The sequence below is a fragment of the Schistocerca serialis genome, chromosome 2, assembly GCF_023864345.2.
Source record: "Schistocerca serialis cubense isolate TAMUIC-IGC-003099 chromosome 2, iqSchSeri2.2, whole genome shotgun sequence".
Lineage (NCBI taxonomy): Eukaryota > Metazoa > Arthropoda > Insecta > Orthoptera > Acrididae > Schistocerca > Schistocerca serialis.
The window spans coordinates 42,994,761-43,022,515 of NC_064639.1; the positions used below are offsets into that span (position 1 = coordinate 42,994,761).

The window sequence follows — 27,755 nt, forward strand, 5'->3', positions numbered from 1 at the left end:
GTATTCGTGATAGCCCTGAACTAAACTGGGCTAATGCAAGACTGGACTGTTGGACCGTTCTTCTTTGCGGAACAAACAGTGAATGGGTCAGTGTATCTGGACAGACTTTGTACCCTAAGATACAAGACTTGCAATCCAACATCGTTTTTCAACAAGATGGAGCTCCGCAGCATTGGTCAACGGCTGTTCGCAAGTCCCTTGATAAGAAATGTCCCAATCGCAACATCGGAGGCGGAGGACCCATTGCCTGGCCACCACGTTCACGGGACATTACGCTGCTTGATTTCTTCATGTGGGGATTCGTGACGGACCGCGTCTATGCGGCCAAAGTGGACGATATTCCTATGTTGCGACCTCGTATCACTAATGCGATTGCAACAATAACAGAGGAAATGTTACAAAGAACTTGCCAAGAAATTTAATATTGACTTGATATTCTTCGTGCTACAAATGATTCACATGTAGAGATGTACTGATGATAAATAAATAAATTCTTTGAGATGCTCTACAATGTAGTGAATTTTTCATTGTCGTATCTACTGTAGTTTTCGTTTCCTGGGTCTTTGAAATCAGGGAGGTTTTAGTGGGACACCCTGTACTGTGTGTTGTGGTAGTTGTCCTCTGGCGCCGGTTAATCTATAAAAACGCGTGCCTTTTTTTATTTCATGATCGCTCTTTACATAGAGCTTCGCAACTAATTCAGTGGAAACAGCTATAATTCACTAATATTTGCCAGTGCTATTGTACATTACAGTAAGGACAACAGGACAATGCAGCACCTCACACACGGAAAACATCACGAATAGCTTGCAAACAACGCATTTCATAATGTGAATAATTACAAGGAAAGCGTCGTGCAAAAAACAAATATAAAGAAAATACCCAGGCTTTCACATACCAGTTCTAATGATTGAAATAAAGATTTATAGTTATCTAGGGACTGAGAATTCGAAGTGTTCTCTGCCTTTTGAGTTTCTTCTCGGACGACCTACAACTACTGGTGTTGTTAGAGACACATGCACATTCATATGGCAGATACTGAAAAGAAACACATGAAACCACTGAGAACAGGAGAGTGGAAGGATATCAGCGACTGGTACGAGAAGACAGAAGACTACTCATTATGTGGCACTCATAGGTGGAACACACGTAAGAGTAGTTACAGATGGAGATCAGGCAGCGAATACTATAGCTGCAAGTACTTTTTAGTTGTACTAATGACCATAGCAGACAGTAATTATCGTGTTAGATTCACAGATGTCGGAGCATTTAGTCATCAAGGAGATTGCAATGTATTCTAAGTAACTCAATTGGTTAAAACGTTTAGAAAAAACTTTGAATTTGTCAGATGCAGCACCTTACCGATCTTTGAGGACTGGAAAGCCCTTGCGTGTCTGTGGCTGATGAGCAATGACTGGTAACTTAGTGAAACCAAAGGCTGCAAAAACATGATTAGTAAGACGACTCTGCTCAGCGAGGGATACACGGCTGTTCTCCAATAACAGGCACCAGCTCTCTTCAGTATAAGTACGCCCGCAGTTCGTCTCGAACCTATGAGGAGACACTGAGTCTGAGCTAAAATATTACTTTTAGAAACAATAGCTACTGTGACGTCAATGTAAATTAGAGCTACTCGACGAGTAACAGCTATAAAAGTGAACCAGTACGATGAAAACATAGTAAAAGAGACATAGCAAACTTGTTCCTAACCCAGCTAACAAACTCACAGCAGGGTAGCTACAGCAGCCTTGGCGTGCTACGATTGTTAATGTGACGGAAATGGATAAGTGCTACAGAAAATACAAAATGTAGTCCACGAGAAAGTAAATAAATACGCACTGCCGATGCTAAAACAGTGGTAACGACAGTCACTGCTAATCACCTTTTACTGAAGCATAGTGTGCAAAGCAGGGCTTAGAATCCCACACAATCATTTTTATTAATATTAATTCATTACAAGAATGTTAAAGCAGTGAATTTAAAACCTGTGATGTCCTGATAGGGTTAACCGTAATAAATAGTAGTTGTGGCCTCAGGAACTTTTTCATGTTTAAGTAAAATGAATTGTTTTAATTGAATCAACTGTGGGGTCTTGGTGAAACATTGTAAATTAACTACACAGACACTGTTTTTGGCCTTGTTTCACAATTTTATTATTAATGTTATTCCAAAACCTAGGTTTGGGGCTATAAGCCCATTTCCAAGTACACTACTAATTCCCAAATGTGATGATGCACAGATAAACATGACGACACGGCAAAGATAATCATCTCAACTTCTTGAGGTACCGATCCATAGCTTAATGTACAATTACGAAAATGACTATGTTTTAACAAAGTAGGTACATTATTACACATTCAGCATTCACACTACAATGACGGGAATAAACTTATGCACCCCCTAGAACTTTTTAACTCCGATAGACCAGGACCCAAAGTTTTGCTCCTGTCCTGGAGTTGTGATCTCATCTAAAAGAGGTGGATAACTAAATTGGGTTTGCGCGTTTAATAATAGATGTGATGATATCACATCTGTCTTTAACTTTCTAAAATTTCTAATTGGTAGAGTTTGGCCCCCTTTTCCTCTGTGTGTAGGACTTATACACCAATTGTGTATTTGTGGTTACTGTTCAGGCAATGTTCTGCAAAGGCTGAATCAGGCCTCTTGAACCTACATGCGCTGTGGTGTTCTTCAAGCCTGCTACAGATTGACCTTCCTGTCTGTCCAGTGTAGCAAGACGACACTCATAGCATGTCATAGCATTGGACAAGAAATTGCCTGTTGCCTGAGGGACATAGAAAAACACAGAGAAACCCTTTGCCTTCAAGATGTTTTTTTTTCTCCACCATTTCTTTTCCAGTTTGTCTGTGTTTTTTACTAGGTACAACAGGGACCTGCCTTGCTTCTTCATCTTTTTACCGAAAATTTTACCAGTGATGTTGGGGTCAAAAAATGGTTCAAATGGCTCTGAGCACTATGGGACTTAACATCTGAGGTCATCAGTCCCCTAGACTTGGAACTACTTAAACCTAACTAACCTATGGACACCACACACATCCATGCTCGAGGCAGGATTAGAACCTGCGACCGTAGCAGCCGCGTGGTTCCAGACTGAAGAGCCTAGAACCGCTCGGCCACAGCAGCCGGCTGTTGGGGTCAAATTCATTATTTGTAACTATTGTTTTAATTTTGTTAAGTTCCTGGTCAAAGCCTTCTTGGAACATAGGGATTGAAAGGAGTATTGATTAACACTTGATTTAAACATCTCGAAAGCAAATGTTTATAATTGAATTCGGCACATATGTTTGTAGAGCTACAAGACCTGGGAGGCAAGAAAAACCGAAATCTAATGTTGAAGCATTTGAGATACCGTGCTTGAGATGCTAGCTTTCAGTGTAGTTGAAACTAATCATACATGAATTCAACAAACAGGTTTATTCAGTGCCACATCGTTTCATTCTGTATTTTTAATAAGTTAATACAGAGAGAAACCGTATTTTGTATTTTTTCCACACCCTATTTAAACTCTTAGACAGACACAGTCGAAAAACAGATGGCTGAAATATGTAATGATGAACGATACGTGGTACTACATACCAAGTAGATTGATTTTCGTACCTTATCGCACGGGACTGTCGAAGACGCCGAGTATGCCTTCGCTATCTGGTAAACACCATCCTCACGTTTACATGTAAATAGTCGAGTCCTCCACACAGTAAGTATTATTCAAAAATACTGCCGATTCTGTATCAGTAGCCAGAGATTTTCGTACAGGAGCGCCAAATACACCAAAAGCATTAATTCAGGACTATAGAAATCTGGCATATCGCGACAAAAATAACGTAACACAATGCACTCCGTTTTATGGAATTATTTGTGAGCTTGAAGAACTATGATCCATTCGACGAATTAACAGCATTTAACAAAATTAAATACAAAATTGATATTTATTCAGAAATTTAGCGTAACTGACACCTAGAAATTTAGCGCATGATCATTAAACTTGGATTGTCTGTTTCGTAAGAAGGTTTTGTCTTATGGAGAATGGATCAGTATATTCCAGAAACTGCAGCGGTATTTTGAATAAATGATTGAAGGTTACAGCAGTTATTATCGATTGTAGTGGTATTAGGGTTTTAACTGATTTTTCTGGAAAGTAAGTAAACAAACGCCATACTCAGCGAAGGCAATACTGGTCATGGTCAGCAATACGTACAATTAATATCACGTAACAACTGTGAAATTCCTACCGGTTGGTCGCGTATAAATGCTGCCCTATATTTCATCAACTTTCTTCTCTGATTTTTGGCAGTTCGATACGAGAGAACGCTATAATTTTGTTATTTCCAGCAGAATAAATATTCGTACGGTGTGAAACAGATTTATGAATATTTCTCTCTTTGTTAATACATGCATTCATAGGTGTAATTATATATGTATATATATATATATATATATGTATATATATATATATATATATATATATATAGGTGTGTGTGTGTGTGTGTGTGTGTGTGTGTGTGTGTGTGTGTAAGTGAGTGAGAGAGAGAGAGAGAGAGAGAGAGAGAGAAAGAGAGGGGGGAGAAAGACAGAGAGAGTGAGAGAGGGAGACGGAGGGAGGGATGGAAGGAGGGAAGGAGAGGGAGAGCGGGGTTGAAGAGGGAGAGCTTTGTCAATCTTTTTTCCTCCTTAGGTTTTCGAAGAACTTCATATCACAAAGTTTGATGTATCAGACTAATTCGTTATTTGTTGCTTAAAAGGTTGCTATCACAATAAGAAAGACTGAGTCACTCGGTGTAAAGGAAAGAAAAAATACATGAATATGGAGATTATATTGACCCAAACATACACCAAAGGTAATAAAAATAACAGATAATCCAATGAAACTGAATTTGTCATAGGAGTGAACAGTGAATGTTTCTGCTGGTAACCAGGTCTGGGAAATATTCAAGTATTTTATGAGTGCAATGCCTAAACTCACGGTCCTAGATGGAACCAAAAAGACAAAGTTAATGAACTTAATCTGATTAAACTGAATTTTTTAAGAAATAACGTTGACGTAAGACTGTACGAAGAACGTTTCTTGTAGATACCAAGGTTCTGTAAATAATCGAACAATCATTTTAATAAGTCATGGATGCAAAATATTAACACGAATTCTTTACAGACGAATGGAGAAACTGGTAGAAGCTGACCTCGTGGAAGACCAGTTTGGATTCCGTAGAAATATTGGAACACTGGAGGCATTACTGACCCTACGACTTATCTTAGAAGCTACATTAAGGAAAGACAAACCTATGGTTCTAGCATGACTGGAATACTCTCTTTCAAATTCTGAAGGTGGCAGGGGTAAAATACAGGGAGCGAAAGGCTATTTCCAATTTGTACAGAAACCAGATGGCAGTTATAAGAGTCCAGGTACAGGAAAGGGATGCAGTGGTTGGGAATGGAGTGAGAAAGGGCTGTAGCCTATCCCCGATGTAATTCAATCTGTATATTGAGCAAGCAGTGAAGGATACAAAAGAAAAATTCGGAATAGGTATTAAAATCCATGGAGAAGGAATAAAAACTTTGAGGTTCGCCGATGACATTGAAATTCTGTAAGAGATGGCAAAGGACTTGGAAGAGCAGTTGAACGGAATGGATGGTGTCTTGAAGGGAGGATATAAGATGAACATCAACAAAAGCAAAACGAGGATAATGGAATGTAGTCGTATTAAGTCAGGTGATGCTGAGGGAATTAGATTAGGAAATGAGACACTTAAAGTAGTAAAGGAGTTTTGCTATTTCGGGAGCAAAATAACTTATGATGGTCGATGTAGAGAGGATATAAAATGTAGACTGGCAATGTCAAGGAAAGCGTTTCTGAAGAAGAGAAATTTGTTAACATCGAGTATGGATTTAAGTGTCCGGTAGTCGTTTCTGAAAGTAATTGTATGGAGTGTAGCCGCGTATGGGAGTTAAACACGGACGATAAACAGTTTGGACAAGAAGAGAATAGAAGCTTTCGAAATGTGGTGCTACAGAATAATGCTGAAGGTTAGATTGGTAGATCATATAACTAATGAGGAGGTATTGAATAGGATTGGGGAGAAGAGAATTTTGTGGCACAACGTGACTAGAAGAAGGGATCGATTGGTAGGACATGTTCTGAGGCATCAAGGGATCACAAATTTAGTATTGGAAGGCAGCGTGGAGGGTAAAAATCGTAGAGGGAGACCAAGAGATGAATACACGAAACAGATACAGAAGGATGTAGGTTGCAGTAGGTACTGGGAGATGAAGAAGCTTGCACAGGATAGAGTAGCATAGAGAGCTGCATCAAACCAGTCTCCGGAATGAAGACCACAACAACAACCTTATGTATGTCATAAAGCCACAGTGCATCAGTGTGCTGTCAGTTGCTTGAATCGTGGAGCTGTCGAAACACTAACAAAGTACACGGGTCGGCCAACATGTGTGGCTGTGACTATCTTGGGAGAGGGGCAGTTGCTCTTGCTAGGCCCTGTATGGGTGTGCCCTTGGATCGCACGACATTTTTATGTGTCCTGTATGGAATCTGACTGCAAGCATATAGTTTAAAGAATTCGACCAATTTATCTAAGACAATGAATGTCACAGTACCCACGTAGCCTTCAATGCCTTCCCTAGGTGCATTCTAAGAATCTGAATCCAAACGTATTTTTTCCACTTTAACATGTCTCATCCAGCCCGCTTCTTCGGCCAACACCTTTTCATGTAATTATTTGCTCCATAATACAAAACAGATAAAAATAGCGTTAAATGATACAAAACATGCGAACTGAACATAACCACACTCGCCTTCTCTAAACTGGCAATGAAACTCTCCACCCAAAAAAGAAAACGTCTTGCATATTCTACGCAAATGCGCAAAACCTGAACACCATTCACAGATTAATACATCAGTCTGCCGGGCGAAGTGGCCGTGCGGTTAAAGGCGCTGCAGTCTGGAACCGCAAGACCGCTACGGTCGCAGGTTCAAGTCCTGCCTCGGGCATGGATGTTTGTGATGTCCTTAGGTTAGTTAGGTTTAACTAGTTCTAAATTCTAGGGGACTAATGACCTCAGCAGTTGAGTCCCATAGTGCTCAGAGCCATTTGAACCATTTTTGAACATCAGTCTGCTCAGGCTGTTGCCTATAAGGTAGTACGATGAGCGATCTACACTGCTGGCCGTCCAAACGCAGCACCAAGAAGGACCGAGGGTATCATACCTTAATTGATTTGGGAGATTATATGTTGTACAAAGAACAAATAATTGAAAATACAGCGCCGTACCAAGTGATGTAGATGATGTTGGTGGCATTGCTGGCTATAGCGTCTGCTGGACGCCTGAGCATTGTATCAAAGAGGCTCTGCATCTGTTGTTGAGGTGCAGCAGTCCACGCTTCTTCCACATGTTGCCGGAGTTGATCTGGTGTCTCGCGTTCCACAGTTATCGACCAGACGTTCTCGAAAGGCGAGAGATCGGATGAACAGGAAGGCCAAGGCAGAAATATAATCCGATTGGTGACGAAGACTTGAACACTGCGTGCCACTTATGGTCGCGCGCTACCCTGCTGTAATGTGGCCGCCGGGTAACTCCGAATCTATGGAAGGTCAACAGGGCAGAACATTTCAGAGACGTTACGCTAGCTGGTCAGTGTAGCGTCAGTGCCTACTAGGAGGAGTTGAAGTGGAATTCAATACCACCCTAAACAATAATACTGGGTACAGGGCAGTATACCTATGAATGACTCAACAGTTCAACTGTCTATCACCAAGGTGTAAGCAGACTCTAATCCGACCATCGTTGTGGTGTAGGCAAAATTGGAATTCGTCGGTACAAACAATGTCGTTCCGATGTCTGTTGTTCATCGCATTATTACCGGCGCAGCGCGGTGTAGCCGCGCGGTCTAAGGGAGCCTTGTCACGGTTCGCGGAGCTCCCCCCGTCGGAGGTTCGAGTCCTCCCTCGGGCATGGGTGTGTGTGTTGTCCTTAGCGTACGTAAGTTAGCTTAAGTAGTGTGTAAGTCTAGGGACCGATGACCTCAGAAGTTTGGCCCCATAGGAACGTACCATAAATTTAAAAAAAAAAAGAAAAGAAGCGTAAACACCTTGGCGTTGATTCGGTGGTAAACGCAACTACAGACGCCTTGTGGCAGTCCACTCTGCTAGAAACGATGACTAATGGGGTACACACGGACACTGTTTGTAGATCTACAAATCGAATTTGTTTTGAAGTGGCAGGGCGATCAACCATCGCCATGCACACATATAGCCTGTCATCAAGCGTTGTGGGTCATCGAGATGCCTGCAATCGGTCCCGTCGGTCCGCCGTTCCATCCAGCGACTACAGATCCGCATTACAGTCGCTTGGCTCCGTCCGACACGATCACCGGTTTCTCTAAAGGATAATCCGCAATCCCTACGGGGAACTATTGTTCCTGGGTGGAACACCGAAACGTGCTCGAAAGTCTCTCGCTGTCTACGTTTTGGCGTACTGAAGTGCGTAAGCAAACAACCCGCTCATAAGAAGAAACGAAATGAAATAAAATGAAATAATAGTGTGGCATTGATGGCCGGGAGGTCCCTTTGGGGGAAGTTTGGCCTCCGGTGGGCGCCTGCTCTGATATGCTAATCACGTGCATCCCGCATCACGTTGCATCTTGGGTACACAGCAGTGTATGATCGTGGAACACGTGATAAGCATGTGGCCAAACCCTCCAGCCATTACTGTCGACAGATGAATCCTAATGATGCTGCTGCTTCTTTATTCAAAGAGCTCCTCATATGATCTCACAAAGGCTGAGTTTACCGCCCGCTGGAGGCCTCAAAAAAAATTGAATGGGTTGCAAGAATCGAAATCAGGTCCTCCGGCAGCTACAGCGGCAATAAAAACCACTCGACTAAGCGGGTGGTCTACGTAAATACTTCTTATGTAATATGTAAGTCTGCTAGATCCGGTGCATGCATATGTCTTATGCAGCCGAAGGTCTACCAAAATTGGCCACTTCGGTTTTATGTCCCTCAAGACGTCAATACCACTTCCGCTCCCCCTCCACACCCCTCCCCCACTCAAACTTCTACCCATCATCGTATTTTGCGAAAAACACGCTGCTTTTTCGGAGTTCTGAACCTCTTCCCAAGAGGATACCATCGCCGTTTATGACAGTAGCCGACATAACTACAAATAAAGTGATTTTTACTTTAGTCACACTCCTTCCCATTAACGAAATGAATCAAATTGGCTGAAATGGAACGAATGCATGTATGGGGACAAAGTAAAAGAAGAAGCAGCGATGTGAAATGTACTCAGTGCAGACCGCTCGGCCCTGGAGGCGCGCCCAGGTAGCAGAAAACGTACAACGTCGGCTGCTAGCACATCTCTACTCGCTGCTCGCTGGGAGCTCTTACTATGCAGTTCATCACGTTGCTAGCTGACTGCGTTACTGCCAGTGTTTTAAAGCGGAAAACGATAGTTTCTGCACCACCTGTCGACAGCAAACAATGATTCGTTCATGCCATAAATGTTCTCATTGGCAAGGAGGAAGCACAGGAGCTATATATAGACACTCTGAATACACAATGCCTACAGTGTACATACGTTCACCTGTTCTACCAACAGTTCAAAATTTACCGGGACTTTTTCAGACAGTAATACATATCGCAACAAATATTCCAGATCATTTTAAATATTATTGAACCAGAAATTGTAAAACGTATCAAGATTCGGCTCAACATTTAATAACGCAATATCTGTGGAAGACTGATTGATAGATCTTCTCGATCTGAGTTAATATTTCGTCAGATTTTGTCCACGTCTGTTCCGTACTCTACATCTGTCACATTCACGTTTTTGTCGTAACATTTTATCGAATAAAAACTGAAGAATCAGACGAAACAGGGGAGCTGATTCATAAAAAAAAAAAGCTGCACCTAACATTGTCTATTATAAAGTGGTTGTAATGTGTTTACCAGCCAAATCGTGGCATTGTGTTGTCGCAAATTTTCAACGAGTTTTCTGCTCGTCATCTTCACGCAAAGTCTTCGAATAAGGATGACGACTAGAAAACTCGTCGAAAGATCGCGACATCACGACGCCACAACATAGCTGATAAACAGAGAACATTTCACGTATCAAATTCGCTCAAAAACCTGTATTCCCATAACGTCACTTGCAGTTCTCATTCTTAAAATTATTTCCGAAGCTCACAACATACAAAAAAAAAAAAAATGGTTCAAATGGCTCTTAGCACTATGGAACTCAACATCTTAGGTCATAAGTCCCCTAGAACTTAGAACTACTTAAACCTAACTAACCTAAGGACATCACACACACCCATGCCCGAGGCAGGATTCGAACCTGCGACCGTAGCAGTCCCGCGGTTCTGGACTGCAGCGCCAGAAACGCACGGCCACCGCGGCCGGCCCACAACATACACTGATGTGACAAAAGTCATGGGATAGGCGATATGCACGTACACAGATGGCAGTAGCGTACACAAGCTACAAAAGGACAACGCCTTGGTGGACATGTTATTTGTTCTCAGGTGGTTTACGTGAAAAGGTTTGAGACGTGATTGTGGCCGCACGGCGGGCGATAACAGACTTTGAACGCGGAATGGTTGTTGGAGCTAGACTTATAAGATATTCCATTTCGGAAATCGTTAGGGAAATCAATTTTCCAGGATTCACAGTGCGAAATTTTAGACATTACCTCTCTCTACGGACGAGATCAGTGGCGTTTCCGTAGAGTCGTCAGTGCCAACAGACAAGTAACACTGTGTGAATTAACCGCAGAAATCAATGTGGGACGTACAACGAACATATCTGTTAGCACAGTGGGGCAAAATTCGGCATTAATGGGCTATAGTAGCAAACGACAGACGCGAGCGCTTTTGCTAAGAGCGTGACATCACTTGCAGCGCTTCTCCTTGGACTCGTAATCATAGCGGTAGGATCCAATACGACTGCAAAAACGAGGCCTGGTAAGATGAGTGCAGAATTCAGTTTGTAATAACTAATGGTGGGGTTTAAGTGCGGCGCAGACCCCACGAAGCCAGGGATCCAAGTTGTCAACAAGGCACTGTGCAAGCTGTTGGTGGCTCCATAATGGTACGCACTGGGATCCTCTGGTCTATCTGAAACGATCATTGACTGAAAATGGTTATGTTCGGCTATTTGGAGACCATTTGGACCCATTCGTGGACTTCATGCCCCAAAACAACGATAGAAATTTTGCGGATGACAATGCGCCATTTCACGGGTCCACAGTACTTTGCGATTGATTTGAAGAATTTTCTGGACAATTCGAGCGAATGATTTGGCAACCCTGATTGCCCGACGTAAATACCATCGAACATTTATGGTACATAATCAAGAGGTCAGTTCCTGCACAAAAGTTTGCTTACGTTTTATATCGGTTGCTATTACTTATAATGTAGCTACTGGCAATAGTAGTTGTTTCATACGTTAACTTATGACTTCACTAATCCCTTATGACAGAGCACTCAATTTTTAACATGTATGTCTTAGGTACGTGATCCACTGTTATGCCTTATATATCGATTTGGAATAACAATATTTCCAGGTTTATAGGCCACAGGAATTGTATACCGGTGATTAGAAAAAAATATTATTTAATATATAATGCCTTTGTGCCTTAGATTGTCATTTTTATGAATGCGTGTACACTGTGGTTACGCGTCATTCGTACCTAAATTTGCTTCACCGTTCGCGTCTCTCATTTTCATCATAAATTAAGAAATTTACATTACTTTAGTTCAAGTATAGGTTCCTCCTACAGTTGTACTATGCTGATAAATAACAGACATACACTCCTGGAAATGGAAAAAAGAACATATTGACACCGGTGTGTCAGACCCACCATACTTGCTCCGGACACTGCGAGAGGGCTGTACAAGCAATGATCACACGCACGGCACAGCGGACACACCAGGAACCGCGGTGTTGGCCGTCGAATGGCGCTAGCTGCGCAGCATTTGTGCACCGCCGCCGTCAGTGTCAGCCAGTTTGCCGTGGCATACGGAGCTCCATCGCAGTCTTTAACACTGGTAGCATGCCGCGACAGCGTGGACGTGAACCGTATGTGCAGTTGACGGACTTTGAGCGAGGGCGTATAGTGGGCATGCGGGAGGCCGGGTGGACGTACCGCCGAATTGCTCAACACGTGGGGCGTGAGGTCTCCACAGTACATCGATGTTGTCGCCAGTGGTCGGCGGAAGGTGCACGTGCCCGTCGACCTGGGACCGGACCGCAGCGAGGCACGGATGCACGCCAAGACCGTAGGATCCTACGCAGTGCCGTAGGGGACCGCACCGCCACTTCCCAGCAAATTAGGGACACTGTTGCTCCTGGGGTATCGCCGAGGACCATTCGCAACCGTCTCCATGAAGCTGGGCTACGGTCCCGCACACCGTTAGGCCGTCTTCCGCTCACGGCCCAACATCGTGCAGCCCGCCTCCAGTGGTGTCGCGACAGGCGTGAATGGAGGAACGAATGGAGACGTGTCGTCTTCAGCGATGAGAGTCGCTTCTGCCTTGATGCCAATGATGGTCGTATGCGTGTTTGGCGCCGTGCAGGTGAGCGCCACAATCAGGACTGCATACGACCGAGGCACACAGGGCCAACACCCGGCATCATGGTGTGGGGAGCGATCTCCTACGCTGGCCGTACACCACTGGTGATCGTCGAGGGGACACTGAATAGTGCACGGTACATCCAAACCGTCATCGAACCCATCGTTCTACCATTCCAAGACCGGCAAGGGAACTTGCTGTTCCAACAGGACAATACACGTCCGCATGTATCCCGTGCCACCCAACGTGCTGTAGAAGGTGTAAGTCAACTACCCTGGCCAGCAAGATCTTCGGATCTGTCCCCCATTGAGCATGTTTGGGACTGGATGAAGCGTCGCCTCACGCGGTCTGCACGTCCAGCACGAACGCTGGTCCAACTGAGGCGCCAGGTGGAAATGGCATGGGAAGCCGTTCCACAGGACTACATCCAGCATCTCTACGATCGTCTCCATGGGAGAATAGCAGCCTGCATTGCTGCGAAAGGTGGATATACACTGTACTAGTGCCGACATTGTGCATGCTCTGTTGCCTGTGTCTATGTGCCTGTGGTTCTGTCAGTGTGATCATGTGATGTATCTGACCCCAGGAATGTGTCAATAAAGTTTCCCCTTCCTGGGACAATGAATTCACGGTGTTCTTATTTCAATTCCCAGGAGTGTATGTATAAGTGTAAAAGAGACTTTGAATATTTTATTGAGCTGATGTATTTCTATCCCATGGGTATATGTATTGCTTTCTAGATAAGGAATATGACGATTTTATCTCTTTCTGATCCCTATTGTCTTTGAAAAAACTAATATCATGCACATTAGTTTATAGCCATCCATATCATTTTATAACGGTTCGCGAAGTTTGTTGTGGAGGAAGTTACTCAAAACGGTGGTTCTGTGAGTAGTGCTCAGCGTGCGTTTCGGAGACGATTCGAACTTGGCCTACATGATCCTGTCCCGGATAGAAAAACTATTCAGCTGTGGGTGTCAGACCTTAAAGAGACACGTTCAGCAGTGGAAATAAAACCCACCGGCGGTCCTGGGACTGCAACAACGTCGGAAAACGTGACGCGTGTGGGAGTGTCTAGGCGACCATCACTATTACGTTCAGCACTTAAACATGCAGCTGCCCTGGGATTACCTGATAGGAGTGAAAAAAAACTCTTCATAGAGAACTTCATAATCACCCCTTCAAAATGATGGTTACCCAGGAATTAAGTGAAAGAGGTTTTGAAACTGGCAGAGCTGCGTGTCACGACATTCTTTAAAACATTCCACCTGGCGCTTTGTTTATTTCTTCGGATGAGGCGCATTCACACTTACCAGGAACTCTAAACAAACAGAAATTGCGCTACGCGGCTGCAAACAACCGTGAAATTCATCAGCGACCACTAAACGGCCCCCATGTCACTGTCTGGTGCGCCGTTGCTCAATGTTTCGTGTGGCGACCGTATTTTTTCGAAGAAGGTGTCCACACGGTAACGGTTAATTCAGACCGTTATTGTCACATGCTAGTAACTTCCTCCAACCTAGGCTGACCCAGTTTATTGGAGATCGTGAAGTGTAATTCCAGCAAGACGGAGCAACATCCCACACCTCTCATCGCTCTATGGAAATGCTACGCGAGTCAGTTCCTGGTCATCTTGCCTCTTTGCGAGGAGACATTACGTGGCCCGCACGTTCGCCTGATTTATAGCCTTGTGATTTTTTTCTTTGGAAGCACTTAAAGGCTCCAGCGTACAAACATCGTCCCACAACACTGCAGGCTCTTAAAGAGGCCATTACACAAGAAGTAGCAGCCATTCCAAGAGAAATGACAGCAAGATGTATGGAGAACTTTCGGGATAGGCTTCGTCAATGCGTCAACAATAGAGGACGTCATTTAGCAGACATAATTTTTAGGACCAAATAATCCAAAATGGCAAAGCATGTATTTTTCAGAAATAAAAGTAATTGTTCTCTATTATATTTAGTTTTTCCGTGACAAAGTATTACAATGAGGACCCTGTACTTTCCAGATTTACTCTGTTTATCCTGCCTAGTAAGAATCCCACACCGCACAACAGTACTCCAACAGGCGACGGACAAGCGTAGTGTAGGCAGTTTCTTTTGCAGATCTGTAACATTTTCTCAGAGTTCTGCCAATAAAACGCAGTCTTTGTTTCGACTTCCCCATAACATTTTCTACGTATTCTTGCCAATTTAAGTTGTTTGTAGTTGAAATTCCTAGGTATATAGTTGAATTTGCTGCCTTTAGATTTGACTGATTTATGGTTCAAATGGCTCTGAGCACTATGGGGCTCAACTTCTGAGGTCATTAGTCCCCTAGAACTTAGAACTACTTAAACCTAACTAACCGAAGGAGATCACACACATCCATGCGCGAGGCAGAATTCGAACCTGCGACCGTAGCGGTCTCGCGGTTCCAGACTGCAGCGCCTAGAACCGCATGCCACTTCGGCCGGCGACTGATTTATCGTGTAACAAAAGATTAAAGGATTTCTTCTAGCACTCATGTGGATGAGCTCACACTTTTCGTTATTTAGGGTCAATTGTTAATTTTCGCACCGTACAGACATTTTCTAAATCGTTTTGGAATTTGTTTTGATCTTCTGATGACTTTAATAGCCGATAAACGACAGCGTCATCTGCAAACAGCCTAAGCCCGTTGTTCAGATTATCCATTAAATTATTTATATAGATAAGGAACAGCAGAGAACCTGTAACAGTATCTTGGGAAGCGCAAAAAATCACAGTTGTTTTAATCGATGACTTTTCGTCAATTACTACGAACTGTGACCGCTCCGACAGGATAACACGAATCCAGTAGCATAACTATGGCGATATTCTACAAGCATATATAGATAAGGAACAGCAGAGAACCTGTAACAGTATCTTGGGAAACGCAAAAAATCACAATTGTTTTAATCGATGACTTTTCGTCAATTACTACGAACTGTGACCGCTCCGACAGGATAACACGAATTCAGTAGCATAACTATGGCGATATTCTATAAGCATTCAAATTGATTACAAGGCGCTGGTGAGGTGTGGTGTCAAAGGCATTCTGGATTTCTAGAAATACGAAACCAATCTGAAATCCTTTATCGATAGAATTCTACGCTTCGTTTGAGTTAAGAGCTACTTGTATTTCAGAAGAATTCTAAATCCGTGTTGACTGGGTGTCAGTAGACCGTTCTCTTCTATTTAATTCATAATGTTCTAACACAATATATGTTAGAAAAGCCTTTTGCATACCAATGTTAATAAATGGGCCTGTAATTTAGTTGATCACTGTTATTGCCTTTCTTGATTGTTTGTGTGACCTGATCAAGTTTGCTGTCTTTGGGTACGGATCTTTCGTCGAGCGAGAGGTTCTATACGATTGTTAAGTATGGAGCTGTTGCATCAGCATACTGTGGAAAGAATTCAACTGGCACACGAACTGGACTCAAAGACTTGTTTTTATTATTTACGTAGTTTCTCAACTCCGAGAATATCTACTTCCAAATTACTCTTGTTGGCAGATGCTCTCGATTCGAATTCTGGAATATTTTCTTTGTCTTCTTTGTTGAAGGAATTTCGTAAGACTGTGTTTAGTAACTCAGCTTTAGCAGGACTGTCATCGATACTGTTTCCATTTCTATGGCACAGAGAAGGCACTGACTGTGCCTTGCCGCTAGTATTCTTTACATACGACCAGAATGCCTTTGGTTTTTGTGCCAGGTTCGAGACAAAGTTCGTTGTGGAAATTTTGTAGGCATCTCGCGTTGAAGTTCGCCCAAAATTTCATGCTTCTGTAAAAGCGTTGGAAATTCAGCGTTTGTTTAAATTTTGCATGCTTGTTTTGGTATTTCTGCAATAGAGTTCTGACCGGTTTTTTGCACCAAGGGGGATCAGCTCCGTGTTTTATTAATTTATATGGTATAAATCTGTCAGTTGCTGACGACACCGTTTCTTTGGACTGAAGCCACATCTGGTCTACACTACGCTGTTGATTTGGAACAGGTGCAGATTGCATCTCAGGAAGGCGTCAAACGAATTTTTATCCGCTTTCTGGAATAGATATATTTTCTAGAGTTACGTTTAGAGTCAAATCTTCCATTTACCTTCGACACATGTTCGGCGTCCCCTCCACGTGGTGCACTTCTAGACAATATTCAAACTCATCCCAGAATTGTTTTAGCATACCAGGTACCACGAGTTACTGAATTCATTGCTGTTGCTACGTGGTGTGGTAAATCACCCAAATCTGTGGCAAAGGTAACAACATTGATGAGGTATTTCAGAAATCAATGCAAAAAATTTAAAAAAATTGGAGACCAGGCGAAAGCAGGGCCATTGGTTCAATGGCAGACTTGGACGCCCCGCCCTCTCGACGAACATCACGCCTCAGTGTTTCCAGCTGATGTGCACCTTTTGAAACCGAGTACGCAAAACGACTTTTGCTGCTGTGTTATCGCCGCCTCGGCTCGGCGTACGTTGGGTTACAAACGAACCAGTGAACTAGCTGTATTAGCAAGGAACGTATCGGCACAGAATGATCCACAGCTTCCAGATCGAGCCAAAGTAACGTGTTAGTTTCGATGCGTAATATAAAATTTACCCCAGTTTCCATTTTCATTCCTGAAGTACATATAGCCATTTCAGATCGGATGACTGTTTCTTGGAACACCCTATATTTCGTTGCTTAGAGCCCATTAGGACCCAGTTTTACATTTTGCACAGCACTCAAGTCCGATTGTAGTTCCGAGGACCAAGTTTTCAAGGCGTTCATACTACTTATGTTCTGAAAATACAGTACTCTTACAATGACCTCGGTGATGAGTGCCCTAAATCCTCAAACACACACAAAATACCGTAATACCACAAATTGAGACGATTCTTCTCTACTGAACTGCGGTACAACTACTGTAGAATGCAGTTGCTGCACTGCGATGACTGCGGATACCTGCCTGAAACTGTGACGATTGTCAGCCCAAATTAGAATCAGAAGTAGGCGGCCATGAGATACGGTGTGACGGAATTTTCTGTGGTGCATTATATTTCTTCTCTCTTGCAATTGTGTCAGCAATTTTATATAAAACACGTGAATCTTGTAAATAAAGCAGTGCGCATTTATACTCTCTATTGTATTAGTACTACGTCCAGAGAAATTAAAATGAACGTGAGATCACAGGAATAGACATGAAAGTATAATGAGGGGACGTGTGATAACGCAACAAACTTGAAGCCGACGCCCTCAATCTTAGTTGCTGTAGCATCCGGTGGACGCCATGAGAATAAAAGGTGGGAAACCGACCAAACCTAACAACATTTGTTCTCAGCATTTTCGGGAAGACGGCATTGGTCGAACATCAGTTTCGTCAGTCCTTATTGAGGAAAATTCTATATGACGAAAGCCACCTTTCCACTCGACATTCTTATCTTATTCTTCATTCGAAACGTGTAATAAAATAACTTAGAGTAGTGAGGTTCGTGATGTGTCGTGTTACGGAGTCAAGGATTCATTTATGAACAGAAAGTGCCTGAATATGCCTTCTTCACTATGTGTTACTCGTGAAAGCACTGTGACATTTTCTGCTGATAACAGCCGTTGCCTGCACACGACAGAAGTTAAGAACTAGAAGCAGTCGTAAACAGTAGTCCGCTATTCTTCTGGGACTTCCAACATGGCTGCTTCTAATCGACGTACAGCGTTATTCTGTAGCGCCAGCCATCCTTTTTATACCTCCGTAAGAATGGGAATATGGGGAGCGTTGAAGTACATAGATGAAGTAATGGCGTTTACTTCTTAATAGCAGGTGTCCCGAGAAGCACAAAAGTTAAGGCGAAGGACACTGAGAATTGATTCTCGGTATGGAAAACCGAATAACTGCCCGACAGATATTGGTGGTCGAGTTGCAGTGTTTAAGGGCAATTATTATAGGACGTATTTATGATGTGATACACTTATTCGCGGAAAGAGTGTTAAGGTTTGGTAGGCCTTTAATATAAATAGTGTCGTGGAAGGAAGAAGATATGACTGACGACAGTATGAGGGTGTAATATGGCTAATTACATTTAGATTGTAATCAATACACGACCGCACATTTGCCTGAATATAAACTGATGGTGAGAATCTGCACAAATGAAACCGGTGTCTGTGACCGTTTAATCTCCATCCAGTCTGGACATCCGACCATAAACCGTTTTAAATCCAAGGTCCGATCAAAAAGTTTCCATTCGGGAGCCACACTAATCAACTGCCTAGATGCCGTTGCTTGCATTTCCACATCGGAGCAGCGTCTGGTCTTCATATCTGTTGCAGCAACGCCCTCAAAGGGAAACTTTTTGATCGGCCCTTTCCTACTTGCAGATATTGCTATACCAGTATTCCAGCGACCCATAAGTAATGTAGATTAATCAATCATTTAACGACGTATTACGTAATATTCTAGAAGGCGGAGTCGCAGCACTGTACAGAGCTTCAGAGGTTGCAGCATCACTCGCTGTATTCATACACCAAGAGTCTGGTGCAACTTAATGTGCCAAAATGTTTGATCACAGAAAACGTAAAGTGCAGAAGCTGACCAAAAATAAACTTAGCCACCTGTGCATTCAGTGTGTGGCAAGCATTAATATTTAGGAACCAATATTGAGATTAAAAACTGCCTCCTCAAGTTCAATGAAACGTCATTTTAGAACCATTCTCGCAAGCGAAATAACTTGAACGGCAGACAGAATTACTTAGCGGTTTTGTGACTACTATTTTGCAGATGGCGGTAAGTCACTGATAAAACATGTGTAGCCAGTAATAAAGGTTTTCAAGGCGTGTACGGTACGGTCGGTTCGCGACGATTTAGAGTTGACAGTGGGCATGCGGGAGTGTACTTTGAAAGGTGAATGGCGTATGCACTTTGAAATAATTGCTGTTTGTATCAAATAGTTTGTATTCTTTTTTCCTATGTTATAAAGGTTTATTAACAATTGAAGGGCCCAGTTTATTACCGTTCATCTATGAAGTTAGTTATAGTTGTGTCGTATTGGGGGGCCCCTTATTTGTAGTAACGCATCACAAGTCAAAGCTAGGAAGCTCTAAATACTTCAGTAACTATATTGCAGCTATAACACTTTCAGTATTGAAAACTCGTTGTGCTATGTAATTGTTAAGAGATTGTTATTTAGGCACACAGAAATCAAAATGCTTATTACTACACTGTATTTGTGTGACTTTAACGCAACATATGTTTATGCAGTTTCAGTTTCATTTCGGTTATGAAGTACAGCGTACCAAAAAGTAATGGAAGTTGTACAGACGGAACCAAGGTTCATGTATTCGAGTTCACTAAAGACGATGTAACAAGTCAGAAATGGCTCCATTCAGTTGTAAAGCAGGAGTTCACTGTTACTAATTATTCAGTGTAAGTTATGTTTAGTATGTAATTTAGTAATGCTTTTTTTCGATTACAGTAAATTATTGTTTGCCAGAACACTTTTCTTGTATCCATTACGATTAATGTACTTCACTGCCCATTTTTCAGATGTGTCACAAGCATTTCGAAGCCAGGGACGTTATCAGGCAAACAGACAACAAAACCATAGCTGCTCCACTTTCAAAACCACGACTTCATTCTAATGCCGTGCCAGGCATTTTTCCGATCTGTCCAAACTACCTATCTTCATCTGCAGGACTATCCAGAGAGGAAGCAGAAGAAAAAGTACTTTGGAGGCAGCAGTATTGCAGAAAAGCATCAAGATCAGTGTTGCCAGCCATAACGAGCATACAAAAAGAATTTCATGTAATAGCTTTGACGAACTGAAAGACAAAGTTAATGTGATATCTTTACAGAAGAATTCGGGAAAATACCGAAAGAAGAGTGTATTATTTATGTGTGTAGGTATCGATTTATCTGTGCAGTCTTACTACACAGTGTATATTTTGAATGATAATCATTTCAAAGTGTATATCTATTCGAAAGAAATTTCATTAAACAAATTCTAGTCTCTGAATTTGTACCCGAAGTTGTATTGGTAACAGATAACTGTGTGAATACAATTGAAGTGGATGTCTCCGTGTTAATGTACACAAATATTGGTTAGAAAGAAGTGTGTGAATGTTTTATTAAACAAGTACTGTACACTTAAAAATATTGCAAATGTCGCTAACAGCTCATACACACGAAAGTAACGATTTTTTTTCAAATAGGTCACTAGTTTTGTTTGCAAATGTTCCTGTCACGCTGTCTAAGCTAAGCACGAAATTAATCGAAGTTACTCGTTCTTGTTTACTTTTGCCTCATTCTACGTAAACAACTATATACCTGTCTGGTTTCTCTGTTAACTAATGTTATTCAAGTATGAACTCTAACATCGCTCATTTTATTAACCATACAGTTCTTTGGAGCTGGTTGTGCATATTACGATCACCGCTCGGCTATGACGTCATGATTCTGTTTTTTGTCCTTGTCTCTAGGTGGCGTTGTAGCTGCGCCTCGAGAGGCCACGCTATCGCCGACTATAGCTACTGCGTAGTCTAAGGTACGGTCATCAGTGAAAAACAAAACAATACGTAATTGCTACTCTGCAACGAAGCAGTGGTGATTTAACAACATGACAATTGAAACTTCCTGGCAGATTAAAACTGTGTGCCCGACCGAGACTCGAACTCGGGACCTTTGCCTTTCGCGGGCAAGTGCTCTACCACTTAGCTACCGAAGCACGACTCACGCCCGGTCCTCACAGCTTTACTTCTGCCAGTACCTCGTCTCCTACCTTCCAAACTTTACAGAAGCTCTCCTGCGAAAGGCAAAGGTCCCGAGTTCGAGTCTCGGTCGGGCACATAGTTTTAATCTGCCAGGAAGTTTCATATCAGCGCACACTCCGATGCAGAGTGAAAATCTCATTCTGGAAACATGACAATTAGTGTAACAAATCATACATTGAATTAGACTATTTTATTGGATATTCAACGCCTCTCACAACTCTTTTCACCGAACATATACAAGTAACTAAACTGTGGTCGTTTCACACGAATTCTGCTTGCTGTGTGACACTCTCTTGGTTGGTTGAAATGGCTCTGAGCACTATGGGACTTAACATCTGTGGTCATCAGTCCCCTAGAACTTAGAACTACTTAAACCTAACTAACCTAAGGACATCACACACATCCATGCCCGAGGCAGGATTCGATCCTGCGACCGTAGCAGTCGCGCGGTTCCGGACTGAGCGCCTAGAACCGCTAGACCACCGCGGCCGGCCACTCTCTTGGCAATATAGGCCTAAACAGTGTTAGTGATGGAATGTTACAACGTAACAACCTAACCGGCAGCTCAAATTTTATAAAATTACCAAAACGCCAAACCTTGAAGTTGTTAAAAAAAGTACAAACACTCGGAATCTCGGTAACAAATGAACTGAGTTACCTGGTGCAGATCCTTCCACCACCTCTCATCATAACAGATAACAGCCAACGAGGACTATTCTCGTTTTTCATGAGGGGAAATATATTCAAATTGCATTACGACATCTTAACACTGCCAACAAGGACGAGTAGTCTAGACTTCAAGCAGGGTAAAATTTCAGATATCTTCGGATCAATCGTATGCTCAAAAGTAGGGAAAATGGGAATCAGAGTATCTGAAACCCTTATCAAGACATGGGATCCTCCACTCACGGAGTTAGCGGTCGATACAACACGGATACCAAAAGCTTGAAGAAATATCAGATCACATACTTTCGAGTTCAGTTACGTGTACAAGAAACACAATACACAGTATATGTTACAAAAAAAGATAGAAAAGTGACAGATATGAGTTTTTATCGATGAACCTCAAACAAATTACCTAGAGCACCCGCAGCCCATACATCAGGAGGAACCTATACAGTAAAGCCTTACTGTCTGATGTTAAAAGCATGCGTTACATGACAGTCAGCGGAAAAACATCAACTAACGAAAAATTATACAACATCCACCTCAGAACAACTTTATTATATGACACACGTGTTGTCGTCAATATTTCAATTCGCAGGTGCACCGCATATGATACCAATTCTTACATCCAAAGGATACTTTCGGTGACAGATCGAACAACCCCAAACACAGCATCGACGTAAAGGAAATAATGAGGCCGTAAAAGGGGTCTAACCCACGATTCCAATAAATACAACAAAATAGATGACTGGACACATGGCAGTGTACATAATTACAATCGATCATCCATTTCCAGTGATTATTACTCATGCACAGAAATAGAGTACTAAACGAAAAGATTCCATAAGAATTATGAAGAATTGTTTGGGAGCATGATGAGCATAATTATCACGGGTTCGATTCCCGGCGGGGTCAGGGATTTTCTCTGCCTCGTGATGACTGGGTGTTGTGTGATGTCCTTAGGTTAGTTACCTTTAAGTAGTTCTAAGTTCTAGCGGACTATGTCCCATAGTGCTCAGAGCCATTTGAACCTTAATTCTTCCATGTCGATAGAAAGAGGTAAGAAAAGAAAGCAGGTCCATGTAGTAACCGTTCCTACTCCCTGCTAGTTACAAGCAAACTGTGATCATGTTCTTCAGATTCTGACTATCATCTACTTTATCATAAGTTTACAAACAATGGATTCCTTGAACTCATATTATGTAAGAAACTCAAATACAGTATAAAGCTGAATTTCTATATCAAATTTCTGTTTGTTAATTTTTGACGGAATATTACTTTGTAGACGAGTTTTTAAAATTATCAGTGAATGTTGGCTGATTGTTATCTTGCCAATTCAGAAAACAGTTAATACATACATGGTGATCTGTGTGTGTAACAACTGAAGTGGCCATTCTGAGTACTGTATACCGTGTGAGTGCTCAATGTATTAAATTTTGTGGGACTGACACACCTCCCCATTGATGAAGCAGTAGAGGCAGGCTATGAAGAATCCCTGGAAGGAGACGAGGAAGTGCGTGGCGTAGGACCAGAGCGCAAACTCCCAGGCGGCCCTGTCCAGCGGGGCGTCCGCCATGTTGACCAGGTTGGTGATCCCCAGCAGCGGCAGCAGCACCACCGCCGCCCGCACCGCCTTCCTGTTGGCAACAGAGGGACAGTGACTGCAGGGTCAACAACTAACAGCAGTGCGAGAGACCACTGGGCCGTAAGAAACAACAGCACACACTGCTACGTGTTTACTTGCTGACTACAGTAAGTGAACGAAAGCGACAGTTTTGGATTTGACTTAGACGCGGTATAACAGGGTAACAATCATAATAAACGGACATAAAACAGTAATAGACAGCTTGAGCTTCAAAGAATATCTTATTATAATATTCTGAACGTCTACTAAAAATTTCACAGATGTGCTGTGCATTTTCAACAATACAATTACCGGGAGAAATGTAAAACACCAAATAACAAGTAAGTGCAATTGATAATGGTTATTTTACTCATTTCTTTACACTGGATCAGAATCTGCTCACTGTTAGAATTAATTATAATACAGTATATAAAGTAACATTAAGTTCGACGTTTAGAATAAATACCGATTATTTTGGGTCAAGTTTCTGATTCGCTCGATGCACTCTGATACAATGTTCTCTATTGTACCAATCTCTTCATCTCAAAGCAGCACTTTTAAGCAACGCGCTCAATTATTTGTAGTAAACATTCCAATCGATACCCACCCCGCTGGCCAGGGTGGCCGAGATGTTGTAGGCGCTACAGTCTGGAACCGCGCGACCGCTACGGTCGCAGGTTCGAATCCTGCCTCGGGCATGGATGTGTGTGATGTCCTTAGGTTAGTTAGGGTTAAGTAGTTCTAGGTTCTAGGGGAAAGATGACCTCAGAAGTTAAGTCCCATAGTGCTCAGAGCCATTTTTGATACCTACCCCCACTGTTTGTGTCTTCTTTGACACCCACTAGTAATACGAAAGCTGTACCTTGCTGTTTAAATGTTGCCCATATCACGTCTTGTGTGAATGTCCTCTTTGAGTTCTTTTCACCCCAATTAATTTTCAGAAACTCTCCATACAAAACAAACACACACACACACACACACACACACACACACACACACACACACATACTAATGGACCAAAAAGTTATGCCTACCACTCACTGCGAAACTGAATGCTACCTGGTGACGTTATAGGCACATTATGCGACACGTTTAGTATTTAAATGGCGCAGGGGCGAATGAGGAATCATTCTAGCTCCTAAATGGGCCGCAAATGAGATGTCCACCGATATAAGTGACGTTGACAATGAATATATTGTTATGAGACTTTGTCATAACACGGCAAAACCCCTTGACTTCGCCGGTCACAGTGGCTGAGCGGTTCTAGGCGCTACAGTCTGGAACCGCGCGACCGCTGCGGTCGCACGTTCGAATCCTGCCTCGGGCATGGATGTGTTTGATGTCCTTAGGTTAGTTAGGTTTAAGTCGTTATAAGTTCTAGGTGACTGATGACCTCAGAAGTTAGTCCCATAGTGCTCAGAGCCATTTGAACCATTTTGAACCACTTGACTTCCTCTTTTGGCTTCAGAAAAAAATGTTTTCAATGCTTTTCCAAAATTTATCTTGAGTTCGAGGTCTCATAGTACTATCAAGCTTCCATAATCGTAGGTTCGTGAAACGGCAGACGTTACAATCATCATGTTAGGATCTGCTTGTGCTCGGTCCGCCTCAATGGTACACTCACGAAATTTCTTACTAAGAACAGTGATAATGCGATCTTTGTTTCGTTCGTTGTACAAAACCTTGCCCTGAGAGACTTGGTGTAGCACCTCTGATCCGAGTACAACTTCAACTGAAGAGCGTTTTGTGGACCTACAAATTCCAGAACACTCCTCACGATACATCACTTTGTCTCCCGTGGATAGCCATCAAATAAAGCAGGAGACGTGAATTAAAAATGACACTGCAAGTAAGAAGCAAGCCTTTCAGATATTGATTTCAAGTGTACATTTCTATATCAGGTTATTCTGTATAGAAGGTACCCTTCACCAACGACAAAAAATTTATTCTGGAAAGTTTAGCTCACATCCTTCACTAGAGTAAAGCCGTTGTAAAACCAAGATTTTGTTCCCTTTCGTATGCCTTTCTCTGAGAACAAAGAAAATGCGAAAGGAGTTAGTTCATATTTCAGAAAGGCTTTTAATTCTTCTTCACTTAGTATCAGTAAACAAATAATTTGGAAAAGAATTAAAGGATAAATAGGAGTAACTTCAGTGACACGTATGACAATTGACATTCTCAGACAACACCGTTGCTGTTAGAAATCATTTTCAGGGAAGGCAGGATGAACTGAAAATCAATCACGCAGCTTACGTGAGTCCATATCATCCCCATGGACGCAAGAGCTTCTTGCATCTACAAGCTGTTCTGATGTTACACAATTCACTTCGTAGTATGATTAAGTTTCTTCCAAATGTTAGTCTACTGTATAAATAGAAACTGAAATAAAAGTGCTAAAAACTGATATTTTGCCTTTTTCAAACAATTGTAAAAATGTTTATCTTTTGTACGTACTGTTGTACCATTGGCATTCGAAGCAGAAAAGAGTTGTAGTGATCAAATTTGTAGAAAATTTTTGCTCTTTTAAAAAGGAAATAGGTGCCAAAGCGCTAGGATGAAAATCTCTTATTTTTTTAATAAAAAGCTGAAAAAGTCCGCCGTTTTACCTTTAGCCAAAATAAAGTTTCTTGGCAAAGCGTTGATTTCTAAATTTCCAACCATATGAAAGAATTAAGAAAATAGAATCTTCTACCTCAACTTTTGCACTCAGTTTCGAGATACCAAATATGAATTGAGTGGTATACTCATCACTAATTCTAAGTCAACATAATCAGTTACAACCATTTATTCCATTAAAGAGCTTCCAATTTATTTGTGGATACCAAGATAATTATGTGAAGTAACCGAATAGTATTCCACACCTAGATTCTATTCGAACAGTTCACAGCTATTGCTTCTCTTTAATGCAATTTTGTCGTATGATGACATGATTGGACACCGCGGCTTTTATTTTAAGACAAATGTTGATGGTGCTGAGACAGCAACCAGCCACTACTATATTTTCTGTTCCTTTATTCACGGGGCACCGTTATCGGTTTCGAATCGTTATGAATCATCTTCAGACGGTTTTCACGTGAGAAAAATTTGCGCCTGCAACGATAAGAATGCAGTGGGAATGTATTCACGTCTGTTGGACGAATGTAATGAAAACAAACACTCCAAACCGACATTTCACGACAATTAATCCGTAAAAAAACGCACCACATGCAATGAAGGCATGAAAACCGTCTGAAGATGAATCATAACGATTCGAAACTGGTAACATACCCTTTGAATAAAGGAACAGAAAAATCTGTGGCTGGTTGCTGTCTCAACACCATCAACTTTTCTTTAATTTACGCCTATTTATAGGTTAGATCATGATTAAGGACAGAAATATAATTCAGTTAATACTAGGAACAGAAATCAAAATGCCCAATGAAGAGCTCTAGCCGAGGAGCTTTACTCACCTGACCTGCTCTATTTCACTCGTGTGACTTTGTCTCAACTTGACTACCAGCACACGGATGATGTTCAGCAGAAAGAGGAAGTTGAGCTGTGGAAAAGCAAAAATTTTAATGGTTATCTGTGGTTGAAATTAGCTCTATGATTTGCGCACTTCCTGGAACAGAATAATTCTATCGCCTACCTGTATTCTGGTGATAAAATTGTCAGCCTTTATATTAAAAATAACACAAAATTAATTAACACAAAGAACTGAACTGAATGATGGGGGGAACAGAAAACAACTTGAGACACGAACTCAGAAAGAGAAGCATATGATCAGTGCCTCAACAACAGAAATTTGGAAGATCTGTGTCATATTCTTAGGAGATAGTTTCTTTTTATCGAGTCACGTGTTTCAAATTAAGAATTTTCCGACTTATGTCCGTGTTTTGTATTTAAGATTTTAATAGTTGTGCGTAAAATACAAGATACTGAGGGCATAGTAACATGAATACTGTGTATCATAACATGAGTAAAAATGAAGCACCAAATCAAGTTGGTGCTGATATGTTAATACTTTTATAGTATCTATTCTGAAGCAATAGTACAACTGTATGTCGATATTAGCACGGAGATTGATTCGCACCAGCTGTCTAAATGTGCGATTTATTTAACACAACATGTTTCGGGAGAAGAACAACG

General features: G+C 42.0%; 1 protein-coding gene across 1 annotated transcript in view; it reads right to left on the minus strand.

Moving 5' to 3' along the window:
• The window catches only part of LOC126455428 (PDF receptor-like), a 378,273-nt gene that overhangs the window by 37,741 nt on the left and 312,777 nt on the right, over nt 1-27,755 (minus strand). The window contains exons 10-11 of the mRNA XM_050091178.1: nt 27,077-27,162; nt 23,457-23,640 (exon numbers count right to left, since the gene is read on the minus strand). Coding sequence (XP_049947135.1) covers nt 23,457-23,640; nt 27,077-27,162 — 270 coding nt within the window. The remainder of the gene's footprint in view (nt 1-23,456; nt 23,641-27,076; nt 27,163-27,755) is intronic.